Genomic DNA, 12,776 nt, shown 5'->3' with positions numbered 1-12,776 from the left:
GACTCCCCCCCCCCCCCGATTTTATCCTGCCTTTTTCCCACAAAGGGCGCAAGGCAGCTTACATCATCTCTCCTCCATCTCATCCCCACAACAACCCTGCGAGGTAGGCTGGGCTGAGAGCCTGTGACTGGCCCAGAGTCACCCAGTCGGCTCCATGGCCGAGCGGGGACTAGAACCTGGATCGCCTGAGTCCCAGTCCCGCGCTCTTGACCGCTGCACCACGCTGGACTTCCCTCACGACACCCCTGCAGGGTAGGCAAGCATTTTCTTTCACCGCACCGAGGAGGGCGCGTGTCTGTCCGGGAGCCCCGCGCCCGGGGAGGGTCCACGCGGAGGGTGCGGGCGGGCGGCTGGAGCCCCGCCGGGGGCGGCTGCGAGCGTGGGGCGGGGGGGCGCGCGCGGGGAGCCGCGTCCCCACGAGACGGAGCGGGCGCGCGGGGGGCAGGCGCGGGGCGACCAGCCCTGCGGGCGGGGGGCCCCGTCCCCACGTCCCGGGGCGCGCCAGGCGGGGCCCGCGGGCGCCCCCCGCCCGGGCGGGGGGGGAGCGGGCGCGGGGATTGGCCGGGGGGCGTGGCCTCGCTGCGGAAAGTGACGTCACGCCCTCTCCCTGCAGTGTGAATGAATCAAAGCTGCCTCCCCGGCGCGGCAGTCGGGCGAGAGGGGCTCGCTGCGCATCGCCTTGAACCCGCCGGCGCGCGGCCGCAGAGCGGGGGACGCCGAGGGCACTGCGAGCGGCGCCCTGGCCGGGGTCGAGCTCGCCTCCGCTCCCCGGGCGACACCGGGCGCGCTCCCCCGTCCCCCGGGACCCGCCGGCCCCGCCGCCCGCGCCCGCTCTGCGCACTGAAATAAAACGATGCAAAGCTCAACTCTCACAGCGGAAGGTTCTGTCAAGGGGCTTCCAGAAATTCTCGGTGTGCCAATGCAACGTAAGGAATTCTCTCTCTCCCTCTCCCTCTCTCTCGTCCCCATTGATTTGATGATAAAGCGAGGGGCAGCGGGGTGGCTTGGATGGCGCAGGGAAGGTTGCGAGAATAACGGCGCTGTGCACAACGTGCGTGTGCGGGGCAGATGCGTGTGCGTGCGTGTTTCCGTAGCCTTGTGGTCATTCTTTCGAGACGGGAGACAGGTGGGCAGGTTTTTCCCCCTGCAGAGGGAGGCGCGGGTCGGCCCCTCTCCCCGTGGATCAGCATCCTTTCTAGCGTTAAAAAGAGACCATTCGGGGACGGAGGCGTTTCTGCCGGGAGGAAAATCTCGCTCGTGGGGTTTTCTTCCAGCCGAATGGGCCTCGGAGCGCAGCCGATATTGGGGAAGGGGGCACGTGGGAGAGGGGACCCCGCTGGTGGCCTGCCTGAAGTTTGCCAGGATGCCCCGCGGCTGCTCGGCCTCCTTTCCTCCTCACAGGGGCTGCCGCAGGGCATGGCAGGCGACTCCGAGAGTTGGGGTCTGGCCGCGGTTCCGTGACTCTTGGTTCTGTCCTCCCCCAGCGCTGCGTCTCCATCCCCAGGCGCCTCCTTCGCCGTCGGTTTTGCGTTCCTTTTTGTATGCCGATCGCTGACTAGGCTGCTAGCTTTAGGGGACCCCCCCCCCATGGCTCCCGCCCCGAGGGTTCCTTTAGTTTCGGCTCTGGGGACAGGCAGGCAGCAGGAAGCCGAGCCCCGGGGCTGACTTTTGACTGCCTTGTGACTTTTCATCCTCGGCGCAGAACGGCGGAGACGTGTGTCCGCCCTGAGCGCGTGGATTATCCGCTTCCTATTCTTAGATGCACCGCGTGTCCTTCGAAGCGTGTCCAGGAGAGGCGGGCGCCCGTTGTCTTAGCACACGCGCGAGTCAGCTGAGGAAGTGTTGGAAGGGGCGCCTGGAGAAGGGACTAATAACTTGTATGTAACGTGTGTCTCACGCACGCGCGCGCGCACGCACACGCAACTTCTCTGCGCCACCGCGCGTGTAGAACAGCACAGGCTGGCCGGATGCGCCTGCTCTTACCTGCCCTTGTCTTTCTTTCCGTGGATGTGCCTGTTGGCAGATCTTAAGCCGCGCTTACTCAGAGGTAAGCTCCACTGGCTTAAGTGGGACTAACTTCTCCGTAAAGCAGCCGCTCTGAATTCCCCGGGCGAGCCTTCGCAGGAAGGCATCTTTATGCCGCGCAGCCTGGTCGGGTTGGTGCCGGATGAACGCTCAGGAATGGCCTCATTTAGTACGGGTGCGTGGGGCGCAGGAAATGGTTGTTTCTAAAATAAGTAGGCGCTTAGTTTTTCCAGGAGCCGGAAAATATGCAATTAATTGGGCTTGCACTGCAGGGGTATACAGCAATTTCTGCCTGGGGATGAACAGGGCGTTCAGCTTTTAAACTGAGGCTTACCCGTGCGGCCGAGCAAGCGGGATCGGCGCTCTTCAGCAATGCGAAGAAAAGCCGGCGCGAAGGGTTAAATCTGCCTTGGACCCCGCTGGGCTGCGCTCACGGGATGGATGCGTGAATTGGCGAATGTGTGCATTGAATCTACGAGTGAGAAACAGAATCTATATCTACCAATAAGTCCTTGGTCCGGCCCAAATGGTCATTTTATTTCCCATTCATTTCAAGGGAGAGATAGAAGCTTCATTCCCCTGCGGAAATCAGTGGGACCGAAAAGCCCTCGGCCCCTCCGGATCGTGCTCACCGCGTGTGCTGTCGGCGAGGATGCGAGGAAGGGATTTCTCCCCACACCCGCCCGCCAGGCTTCCTAAGCGCCTTACAAAGATGCCCAGGCAAATCCGGTGCCGGCAGATCAGGCCCAGGGTGTGATGGCGGGGCCCCCGTCCAGCAGCCGCGGCTCCTGCGGCACCTCCAGAGGAGACCCAGGTGCCGTCCGGACGCTGCACGTGCGGGGCAGCTGGCCACGTTCCCGCCGGCGCAGGGAAACGGCGTTCGCGCGCACGTGTGGCCGGCCTCTCGGCTCGCGTGTGGGCTTGCTCCCGCGCCACTGCCCCTCAGCGCTCGGCCCCCGCGTTTCTGCCCCGCCGAGCCGCCGCCGCCGCCGCCCGCCGCCCGGCTCTTTGCGCGCCCCCGGCTGGCCGTGCGCCTCCCTTGCAGCTCGGCTCGGGGGTCCGCCAGGCCGGGACAGGAGGCGCCGCGGGAGCTCCCAGCCAGTGCTGCAGCCGGCTCGCCCCGCGCGGCCTCGGGGGGCGCCGCGGGGTCTGTGGAGGGCGCGCAGGGGCGGCCAAGGGGCCGATTCGGGGGCGCTTCCCCGCAGAGAGATGCCGCCATTCCCAGCCAGGGCGGCCCTTCCAGGGCAGCTGGAGCTGGCGGGCCTCCTTCCCACGGCGTGGGGCCCCGCGGGCCGGAGGAGGCGCCCCCCGCTCACTTGCGAGAGAGGGGGGGGGCGCAGTCCTCGCCCAGCGGCCTTCTGGGGACGCCTTTGTCCCAAGCGCCGGGGCGCAGGGGAGACGCGGGGTAGCGCCCCTCCGGCCCGCACGTTCTGCGATTCAGCCCCGCGAGACACGGGCCATTCGCGTAAACGTGCGCCGGCCAGCCGCTTCCAGGGCGGGGCAACTGGCTTAGGGGTCGCGGCGAAGCGTGAAGACTGCCGCCCTCGACGCACTGACCCGGGAGGGTGTCCTCGGAGGGAGGGGGCGTCCTGCGACTGTCTTGGAAGAAACCCTGAGGAGGAAAGGGTGCCCCGCACTTTTCCTCTGGGCCCGCCCCGCAACCCGCCCCCTCGGTCGCCAGTCCTGCTGCAAAGCGCGTCCTTGCTGGACAGTGGTTGGGATTGCCGGAAGCAGTCGGTAGGATTTGGGTTCCTTTCGGGCCGAGCTTTGCCTCTGGGGGTCCGTGGGGACTCAGTCTGGTTCCCCGAGGAGGACGTTGAGCTGGGAAGAGGCGCGGAGGCGCCTTTGGCCTTTCTCTTTGGTTTGGGGGCCTTTAACCGCGGTGGCTGGCGAGTAAACCCGTGTCTCGCGCCTGGCCCTGACTACAGGCGCAAGTCTGGCTAAATTCAGAGCTCAAAATGGCGTGTAGAAAGTGCACCCTTCAATTCGGATCGGGGTGCTGAACGGAGCGGTGTTTGGAGCCTGCGTGTAACCCTGGGAAGGGAACTTGTCGTCCCCCAGTAAAACGCAGGAAAGCGAGCACATCCGAGTCGAGGAAGGAGCATCCTTTGGTTCAAAGGCTCGGTAGCTAGATGCACACCTAAAATAACGCGCCCTAAAAGTAACGTGAGGGTATGGCAAGCACGTGTTTGCAAACACGTGTATTGTACCGATCCACCGGCTGTAGATCCATGCTCTAATTTCGATAGCTTTCCTTTCCTGGGTTCGTCTGCCGTGAGTAATCTCAAAATGTATTTCGCCACAACAGAGCCTTCCATTTCCGCTTTTTATTTCCTTCCTGAACAATTCCTTGGCTTTTCTGAAAAGCGGTTTTCACCGAATTAGGGAGGAAGGATGGACGGACAGACTCCAGGCGGAAACAGAACAGGAACTTGCTGCAAGCTGTGTGCCCCAAATTTATAGCCTGGGTCACTGCTAGAGTATTTCTAATGGAGAGTCAATTGGTTTAATTCAATTAGGCCTAGAATATAACTCAGAAAGTCCGTTAAATTCCAATTATCTAACCGCTGATGTGTGTGAACATTCGCACTTTTCCCGCTGCCTTTCTCTCCATGTGTATACAAACGTCCAAGTATTTTACATATTTTATCTGCCTGGGTTTTTTCTCTCCTTCTCTGTCAACATTTAAGAACACAGACAGACTCGAATATGGGGTGTTCTCGGTGTCTTGGTTGCCCCACAAAATGATCCCACGCCTGCGGCTGTTCAAAACACAGACTTTCTCCGCACCTGCACAGAAAGACACAACGTGACCTTCTGCGCCAAAGCAGTGTGTTTTGGTCCACTGAAATCCAGGCCAATAGCCCAAGTCTATTGTCCGCCAGCTCTTGGCAGGCTTTCCATTTATTCCCAGGAATGCTCGGGATGAAATTTCTGCTTCACTGGAGAGGGCCACCTTCCACGGAATCTTTCTGCATCACGCAATCTTTCTTCATATTGTCTCCCTTGCTTCGCTTTCCAAGTCGCGCTGTCTGAATGGCAGCCCAGCCCGGGGACCTCGCTCTTCCCATCCCTTTTACGGGGTTGTGGGGTTCCCTTGTGACCCCCACCACTGGGCCTTTGTTGGAGGAGCCGGAAGAGTCCTCGCTTCTGCCCATCTTCTTTTCCGTGGGGAGCCGGAGAGGAACTCCACCTGGGAAATTCTGGGTAGAAGTAACTCTGCGCTTGGGGAGCGGACCTCGAATGCGGTTCGCTTGCGTTTGTCCTAAAGAGAGGGCTCGTCTCAGCTCCTCCTCTGCTTGTCTCGGCGGTCCCCGTTTTGCAAGGCGCCGAGTGCCTTTTACAAGCCACCTCTCCCGTCAACTTGGAAGGAAGATGCGGTTGGTCTCATTCCACCTTTTCCCTTCTGAGGAGCAATTTTTGCCCGGGATCTACGGGAAGGGAGCGCTCCGCAGTAGCTTGTGTTCCATTTCTTCTTGGCATCTACATCTTGTCCTTTTTCGTTCCCGCAACCATTTTTCTTAATCACTTTTTAGCGAGCCACCATTTCACCTTCCTCCCAAAGGAAAACATGAAGTGAGGGAACAAAACTGGTTTTGTGGGTGGCATTTGAGCAGATCCTCTTTCAAAGTGGAAAGGCGCTTGTCAGTTTCAAAACAGTGTTGTGCCGAAATTGACCACACGGGGTTTTTATGTGGCACCTTTCTAGGAGTAGCTGATTCTGACTGTTAACCACAGTCTGGTAGCCACAACAGAATGAGTTTAACCCAGATATTATTGCAAAATCAATGGTATAGAAATCAAATTAAATCTACCTTAGGTCAGCCAATTGGGTTTCTGAGCATTTGGCGTAGAAAAGGACCGTCCTTCGCTGCTTCCTTGTCCACCTTTCCTGGTTTCATGCATTCTTGTTGGTTCTATTGAGACGGAGCAAAGAGTGCGAAACATCCGTGGCCGAGGAATAGCCATTTTAATAAGAAGGTGCTTCTGGCAGGGTCTTGCTCAGCTTCCCTCCTACCCAAACGTAGGCCCAAGTGACGGGCCTCATTCAGCCCAACCTCAATGGAGATCCCCATTGGAAAGACAACCAGGAGAGTGTGGGAAAGGGGGACGGGGCTTCTGGCCCCTTCCCCTTGCCAGCTGCTCCCAAGTCCTTTTCAAGAGCACGACCCCTTCTCCCCGCTGGTGCCCCCAACTCCCCATGGCTCGGCACAGCCCTTCTCTGCCCTCGCCCAATGCGCTGCGGGACGGGCATCCCGGGGGCTCCACGTCCTGTCCTCTGTCAGGGCAGACTCCCCCCCGCCCCACGGCCAAACACCCCTTCGGCTTTCTTTTGCGGCCACTGAACTGCCTTGGCTTGTTCGTCTTTCTCTTTTGTTTGCGTGGCGAGGAAAGAAACACGGCGGGTCGAGGCCGCTGTGAAGGGACCCACGTTCTGCCATCGGTTGCAAGCCATCCCTTGGTCATCGAGGGGGCCCCGTCGCTCTCCTCCAGCTTGAGGGGAAGGGAATTCGATGGAGCCCCGCCGGAGGGCACCATCCGAGGGTTCAGGAAGGAATGTGGCCAGGAACAAAAAGCGGGTGTCCCGTTCTCGCTACTCTTCCAGCTCCATCTGCCTCCTTCCCTCTATCCCGACCTATGTTCCTTTGAAGAAAGTCTCTCTTTCCTCACGCTGCATTTATGGTTTCGTTCAATAAGCACTACCAGTGGCGTGCAGCGCTTCTTTACCAGGTGCGAGAAGTTTTTATAGTCTTTCTCCTGCACCCTCTCCTTGACCTGTCTATTTATCTGTCTCTTTGCGGCGCACCATGGATTGAATGTTCAAATGTATTTTATTAATACGATTTTACTTTTTCATATGGAAAGGCCGCAAGCATTCACAATTCTGTGTGCTGCATACCGTGGTTAGTTCACAAAGTATATAACGCCAACCGCAAGAAGCAGCTAGTTAACAATAACCCAGGAGCAATGATAACAGAACGGCGGAAGGATGGATTCGTAGAAGGAAAAGAGCGGGGAGGTTAAGGGGCAGAAGTGGTAGCTGAATTCAGCAATTCACTCATTTATATTTTGTGGAATCATTAATCTGATGTGTTCATTTTCTGTTTTCGCTGAATGTGTTTGTATGTGATGTTGGTGAACGGAGAAGAATTACGTGCCTTGTAGGTAACTTGCCATGGGGTCCAGAGAAATGTTTAATTTTTATCTGTGCGTATTTAGAGGAAAGCTCAGAGTAAGGAATCAATTCCTAGCCAGATTCCCAGTTTTAGGCTTCTCCGCACTGGTGTTTGGCCGCATGCAGAAACCTTCCTTCCCTCTATGCGACTGTCACCCACTTTTGCGTGAAATCAGCCACTCCAGTTGAAATCTGGAGGAAATAAAAAGAACCGGATTTTCCCCTTTAAACAAAAAATCGATCCGGAACCTTCACCTCAAATTGGACACTCTCCCTCAAATACGGGGGCGTTTTAATTTCGTTTATTATCTCTTCCTAGACTAAGAATGTTGCCCGAAGAGAAAAAAGGGAATCGGCGAAGAAAAACAGGTCCCGAACCTCTTCCTTCTTCAAAGATGCGTGTTTCTTTCGCCCTCCTTTGGCTGATGTTTGGCTTCTTGTTCGGGGGACAGTAATTTTTTAAAGCTTTCATATTTTAAAACGGGGGGAGACCAAAACGCGGCGACCACCGGGTTGGCAAGGCTACGATTTGGAGACGCAAAAAGGACCGAGTCCGCCTCCCCGCGCCCGAGCGCACACGCCTTTGCTAGAAACCCCCTGCATTTTGAGGACGATCGCAAACCCAGGCGTCGCTTCAAGGCAGGCAGAGGAGCAGACGGCCCGCGCCCCGGAGTTGCCCGGGGCTCCCCTGCCCCGCTCCGGCCCCGGCGGAACAGACCTCCAGCCGCCCGCGGCGCCGCGCGGCATTTCGCGCAGAACCGACCCCGGGGCTGGCCTGCCTTTGCCGCAGGTGCGGGCCGCGCCGGCGGGGCCCGGGCAAGGCGAAGGCGAAGGCGAAGGGCCGGCCCTTTCCCCGCGGCCCCGCCGGCCCTTTGGGGCTCAGTGGGTCCAGGATCGAGCGCCTGGCTTCCCGCCGGATCCGCGCTCCGTTGGAATTCGCGCCGCTCCCGCCCCCCTCCTCTTCCCTGGGGCGGGCAGAGCCCCTAATCCCATTAGAGCAAATGGACGGAGGAGGCCGCTCTCCCCCCACCCCCACCCCGCCCCGCCCAGCCAAATACGGAGCAGCCCCGGCTTGGTGCGCCTGCCCGCGTCCCCGCGTCGCGTTGCTGCGTTTGGGGCCCGTGGGCCTACCAGAGGTCGCCCCCAGCCAGCTCGGAGGGCACTGAGGGGGGCCGGGCTCGCACCCCTGCAAAGGCACGAGGCGGCCGATGCTCGCACGCGGCGCCCCCTCCCCAGCGCCCCCCGCCGCTGAAGCGCCTCCGCCGTCCGACCTCGCCGTCCCCCCGGGCCTGGCGCCGGCTTCTGCGGTATTTCCTAATTCGATTCGCGTTTGATCGAGGCTGCGCGCAAAACCGCGGCCGCGGGGGCGGCGGGCGGGCACCCCGAGCCGAAAGGAAAGGCGTGTGCAGACGCCGTGCCCCGCTCCCGCGTCGCATCCCCACGTTCAGCCCCTTGCAGACGGCAGAGACCGAGGCGCGCGCGTCAAGTGGCTGCAGGCTGCGCGGAAGCGCGATCGCGGCGCGGGCAGGACTTGCCGGGCTTCGGGCTGCCGCGGAAATCTGCCCTGGGGCAGCAGGGGGCGAGAGACGCCCCCGCCAGGGGGCAAAAGTCTCGAGGCTCCCCCTGCAAGCCACGTTCCGCTCGGCAGAAACGGGTTCCCCTCCGCTTGCAAAAGGTGCTGGGTTCGAAAGCGGCTCCGGGCCAGAGCAGCGCTGTACGTCTTCGGGACTGGAGAGTAACCGCGCCTTCCTATAGGGGCGACTCAGAAGTTAGCTTCACTGCGCCGGGAGCGGGACCTTGCTCCGGGCTAAGCCCTAAAATAAGTCCTGGGAAAAACTCTAATCCTCTTTTCTCATGCATTCAATTCCTGTGGCGATATGAGGCTGCAGTTACAGAAAGAAGGCTCGTACTTTATGGCAGGAAGGGGCAGAAATCCCAAGCAAGGGCGATGAGAAATAATAAAATATTGGCAAGGTCTGTGTTTTTAAAAGGGTCCTTTTGTCAGGTGGGTGATCTGAAAGGGGGGGGGGGCGGCTATCCATGGTCTCTCTTGGGTCCGCTTCTGCATTCGCTGATAGGGTTGCTCCTGATCCTGTGTGTGTGAACGTGCAGGATAATAGGGCATCATCCAGCCAAGTGAATGAAGACCTCCTGCGCTGGTTTTGATTTTAAGATATGTTTAATGAGCTTGTGCTTCGCTTGTCCATCAAATCCTACAGCACCCAGTCTCAGGATGCAGAATTCAGACAATGTCTTCATAACCCTTGCATTTTTTTTTTTTTACAGAAATTATTGGCTGATTTTAAGAAGTGCTCCCACCTCTTGTTTGCCTCCTAGTTGCCCGGTTGTTTTCAATTTAATTGCAAGTTTGAGAACAGTTCTAACCCTCCCCCTCGAAGCACAAGCATGGCTCCCCCCCCTTCCCTTATATTCCAGGTAAATCCGATTCAGCAAACGCTGAGAAGAAGAGAAGCCCCAGCAATGCATAAATAAAGCAAATGATGATGCGCAGAATTATCCCAGAAAGCAGCAGGGAGAGAGATTAGATAGGATGGGACCTTTTAAATGTACCCAGCCTTCCCGTAACACCAATCCAAGCATACACAGAGCAGTTAGGAATTCTGTGAGCCCAGAATGCTTGCACACTCTTGCCTTAATCTAGCAAAAGAGACCAGCTGAGCAATTCTGTATTAATTTCTTTAAAATCTAAAATCTGCATGTACAGCAAAGTTTCTTTTGTCATCATAGAGACTATGTTTCTTCAGCATAACTGCTTCTCCCTTCTCTGGTCCTCTTTGATTCGGGGGATGATTTTGCTTCATTCTCACTAAATATGAACACGGAGGAGAGCTAGTAACGCCGCGACTCTGTGTGTGGCTAAACACACTCTTCTGTCGTGCTATCTTGCTTGATTTTTACAAACAACATATTCAGGATTATTTTTCCAGTATTCCCTGTAAGACAAGTCAATATTGTCCGGGTTACAAGTGGGAACAGAGGCTGGGAGTGAATTACTCTTGGAGTCTTGGGGGTGAGGTTTCAGCCCAGGTCATTCTTCCACCAGAACCCCATCTGTGGCACGGTGCCCCGTCCAGCACTAAATGGCATCCTTGCTGGACTAGAACCAACACTGCACGTTTAAACCAGTGATTTAACTGTCTGCAGATTTCTCAAGGGACCTTGGGACCTGGAGTCTGGGAGGAGGTGATCAGGATTCCTTGAAAGAAATGGAAAACCGTTAAGCCCGTTTTAATCAAATTAAATTGCTGGTGGTACAAGTTCGTGGTATCGGGACGCCTGGACTGAGTGGTGCCGGGGACGTGGCAACCTCTGGTTCCACATCTTCTGTGGTTATGGACATACGAGCGAGGAACGAGGTCTGCCGTGAAAACTTAAGATTAAGCCCTGGGAATTGTTTTCCTTTATTTACCTGGGTTTGCCAACGATGGTATTATAGATGGTTTGTTTGTTTTGTTTTTTGTTTTTTCAGTGATATTGAATTGCTTTCCATGCTTGGCTCTGTTCTTAGAACATCTTCTAATGCGACCTTTTGATGTAGCTGCGGGTGTTCATCAGGGTCGCTCCGGACAGTTCGTGCGTTGTCTATTTTTCCACCAAAAGGGGAACATCCTGTACCTGGTTTGGTCAGTTGTAAGTCTAGAGTGAGCTGGGGGATTTGGAGGTCCGGCCTTCCTCGAAGCTATTCCAGGTCCCTTCCCTGAATGCTCGGCTTTAATTAAAAACAACAATGCCCTTAAATCTCTAGTCCTTTTGCTGCCTTTGGAAAATCGAAGGAAAAACATGCAGTCAATCTTCTTTCCTTGGTTGATTGTTAAAGCAAAACCGATCCGCAGCTTCCCGCGTTTTGACAAACAAGTACAAAAGCTCTGGACTGTCTGAAGGGCGCAAAGAATAATTTTATAAATAAAATGTATATTCAATTTAATTCAAAATTATTTTGTGATGTTTATCTTAACATCGGCACATGTTAACATAATCCAGCACATCTCCAAGAAAATACAGTTGGGGATCAGGCATCACCCCGAGGGGGATTTTAAATAGCTAACAGTCAGTATTATCACCACGTTGCATTTATAACTTGAGAGGGAAAGATCCTTGGGGTGTCCTGGCAAACATTAGAAGAGGAGGAACTAGAAATAAATTTCATCCCAGGGATACGGACTGATACCTTTACAGTCCTTCCCCCTTTAATTTTTATAATGATGAAGAGATTTACATTTCTGTTATTTTTATCTAATTGTTTTAAAACACATCATGTTCCAGTAGATATTACTTAAGTCTCCATTCCATATTAAACTATTTAGTTGAGCCCTCTATGATTCTGTGACGTTTGCTATTTGTTAAAAAGAGATAGTTAATTTTAATGTCAGAGCTAGCCCGTTTTGGACAGGTGAAAAATTCAAGTCGCATAGTTCTCCCGCTGACTAATTATCACATACACCTTTGAAATGCACAGGGTGGTGCTTTTATAATAACACCCTAATGTATCTTTTCATCCAGTTCTTGACAGACTGTTCCTGTCTCTGGTGCCCTGTATAGCCAGGGGTACGAAAGAGGCTTTGGGTGGAGGTGAGGGAGGGACCCACACGGGGTGGCGCTCGGTGGTGCGTGGGAAGATTCTTTGCAAGTTTCCACAGCTTCTCTCAGATACATTCAGGAGAAAGCAGTTGCAGAGAGTATATTTTGCTGCTCCCTGTCGCATCTCCCTGTCACAAACGCAGATGCTTCTGGGAAATAAACTCATGGGCGTCATGAAATTCTGGGGAGAAGCCTGGCACCCACCCCTCATCCCTGTGAATACCGCCCCATTAATTCCCTGATGTAGGTCAACCTCTTTCACGTAATATCGGAGGCCATTTGGGTTTGAAGACAAATCGCAACTTTTTTCTTATTAGGATATTGTGTGGACACTTTTCAGGAGTGCCAGGACTGGTTAAAAAAAGCATTGTGGAGGCCGAAAGAGGTCCTGAAATCCCACTCGGAGGAGGTCCCAAAAGGATGTGCTCCCGTTTGCACCGGGGGTTTCCTTCATTCAGGCAGTGTGTGGAACCTGCTCTTCATTTCCACCAGCATCGCTTTAGCAGATTTAATCCAGCGATCCACCAAATGCTCCCAGGCTGAATGATGGCCTGCAAGAAGCAAGCTGTTTGTCTTTTGCTTGCCGAATTTTTATACCACCTGATCGCCAGAGCTCCCTGGCGGTTCACAGTACAGACAGCACCGACCGAAAGACACAAAAACATTACAAGAAAGCATAGCATTGCGCCAGCAGTATTTGCTTGGTGATTCTCTCTTGTTGCGGCAGTCCCCCTAAACGAGTTCCGTGGGGAAGTCTTAGAAAGAGTGATATCCACATCATTCAGAAAATCTGGATAACTCAAATCTTGCTTCCCTACTCTGTCAACATTGTTAGTACAGTAAGGAATATTAGATGCTCTTCGTTTTAGTTCTTCCGTTCATACCTGGATATTCCTGAAATTGTAGGCTTCGTAGTCAATAGAGCAAAATCAGTAGCATTTTGTGGCCCCTTAATGGCGACCGGATGTAAGGCAAA

The 12,776-nt window shown here is 55.4% G+C and overlaps 1 protein-coding gene across 1 annotated transcript in view; it reads left to right on the top strand.

Moving 5' to 3' along the window:
- The first annotated feature begins 853 nt into the window (after window positions 1–853).
- LHX4 (LIM homeobox 4) overlaps window positions 854–12,776 on the top strand; it is a 64,271-nt gene continuing 52,348 nt past the window's right edge. Inside the window, exon 1 of the mRNA XM_044439186.1 lies at window positions 854–926. Coding sequence (XP_044295121.1) covers window positions 854–926 — 73 coding nt within the window. The remainder of the gene's footprint in view (window positions 927–12,776) is intronic.

The sequence above is a fragment of the Varanus komodoensis genome, unplaced genomic scaffold (assembly GCF_004798865.1).
Source record: "Varanus komodoensis strain SLA01 unplaced genomic scaffold, ASM479886v1 scaffold34_1, whole genome shotgun sequence".
NCBI lineage: Eukaryota > Metazoa > Chordata > Lepidosauria > Squamata > Varanidae > Varanus > Varanus komodoensis.
Note: the sequence above shows the minus strand (reverse complement) of the source record. Positions and strands in the feature narration are given on the sequence as shown.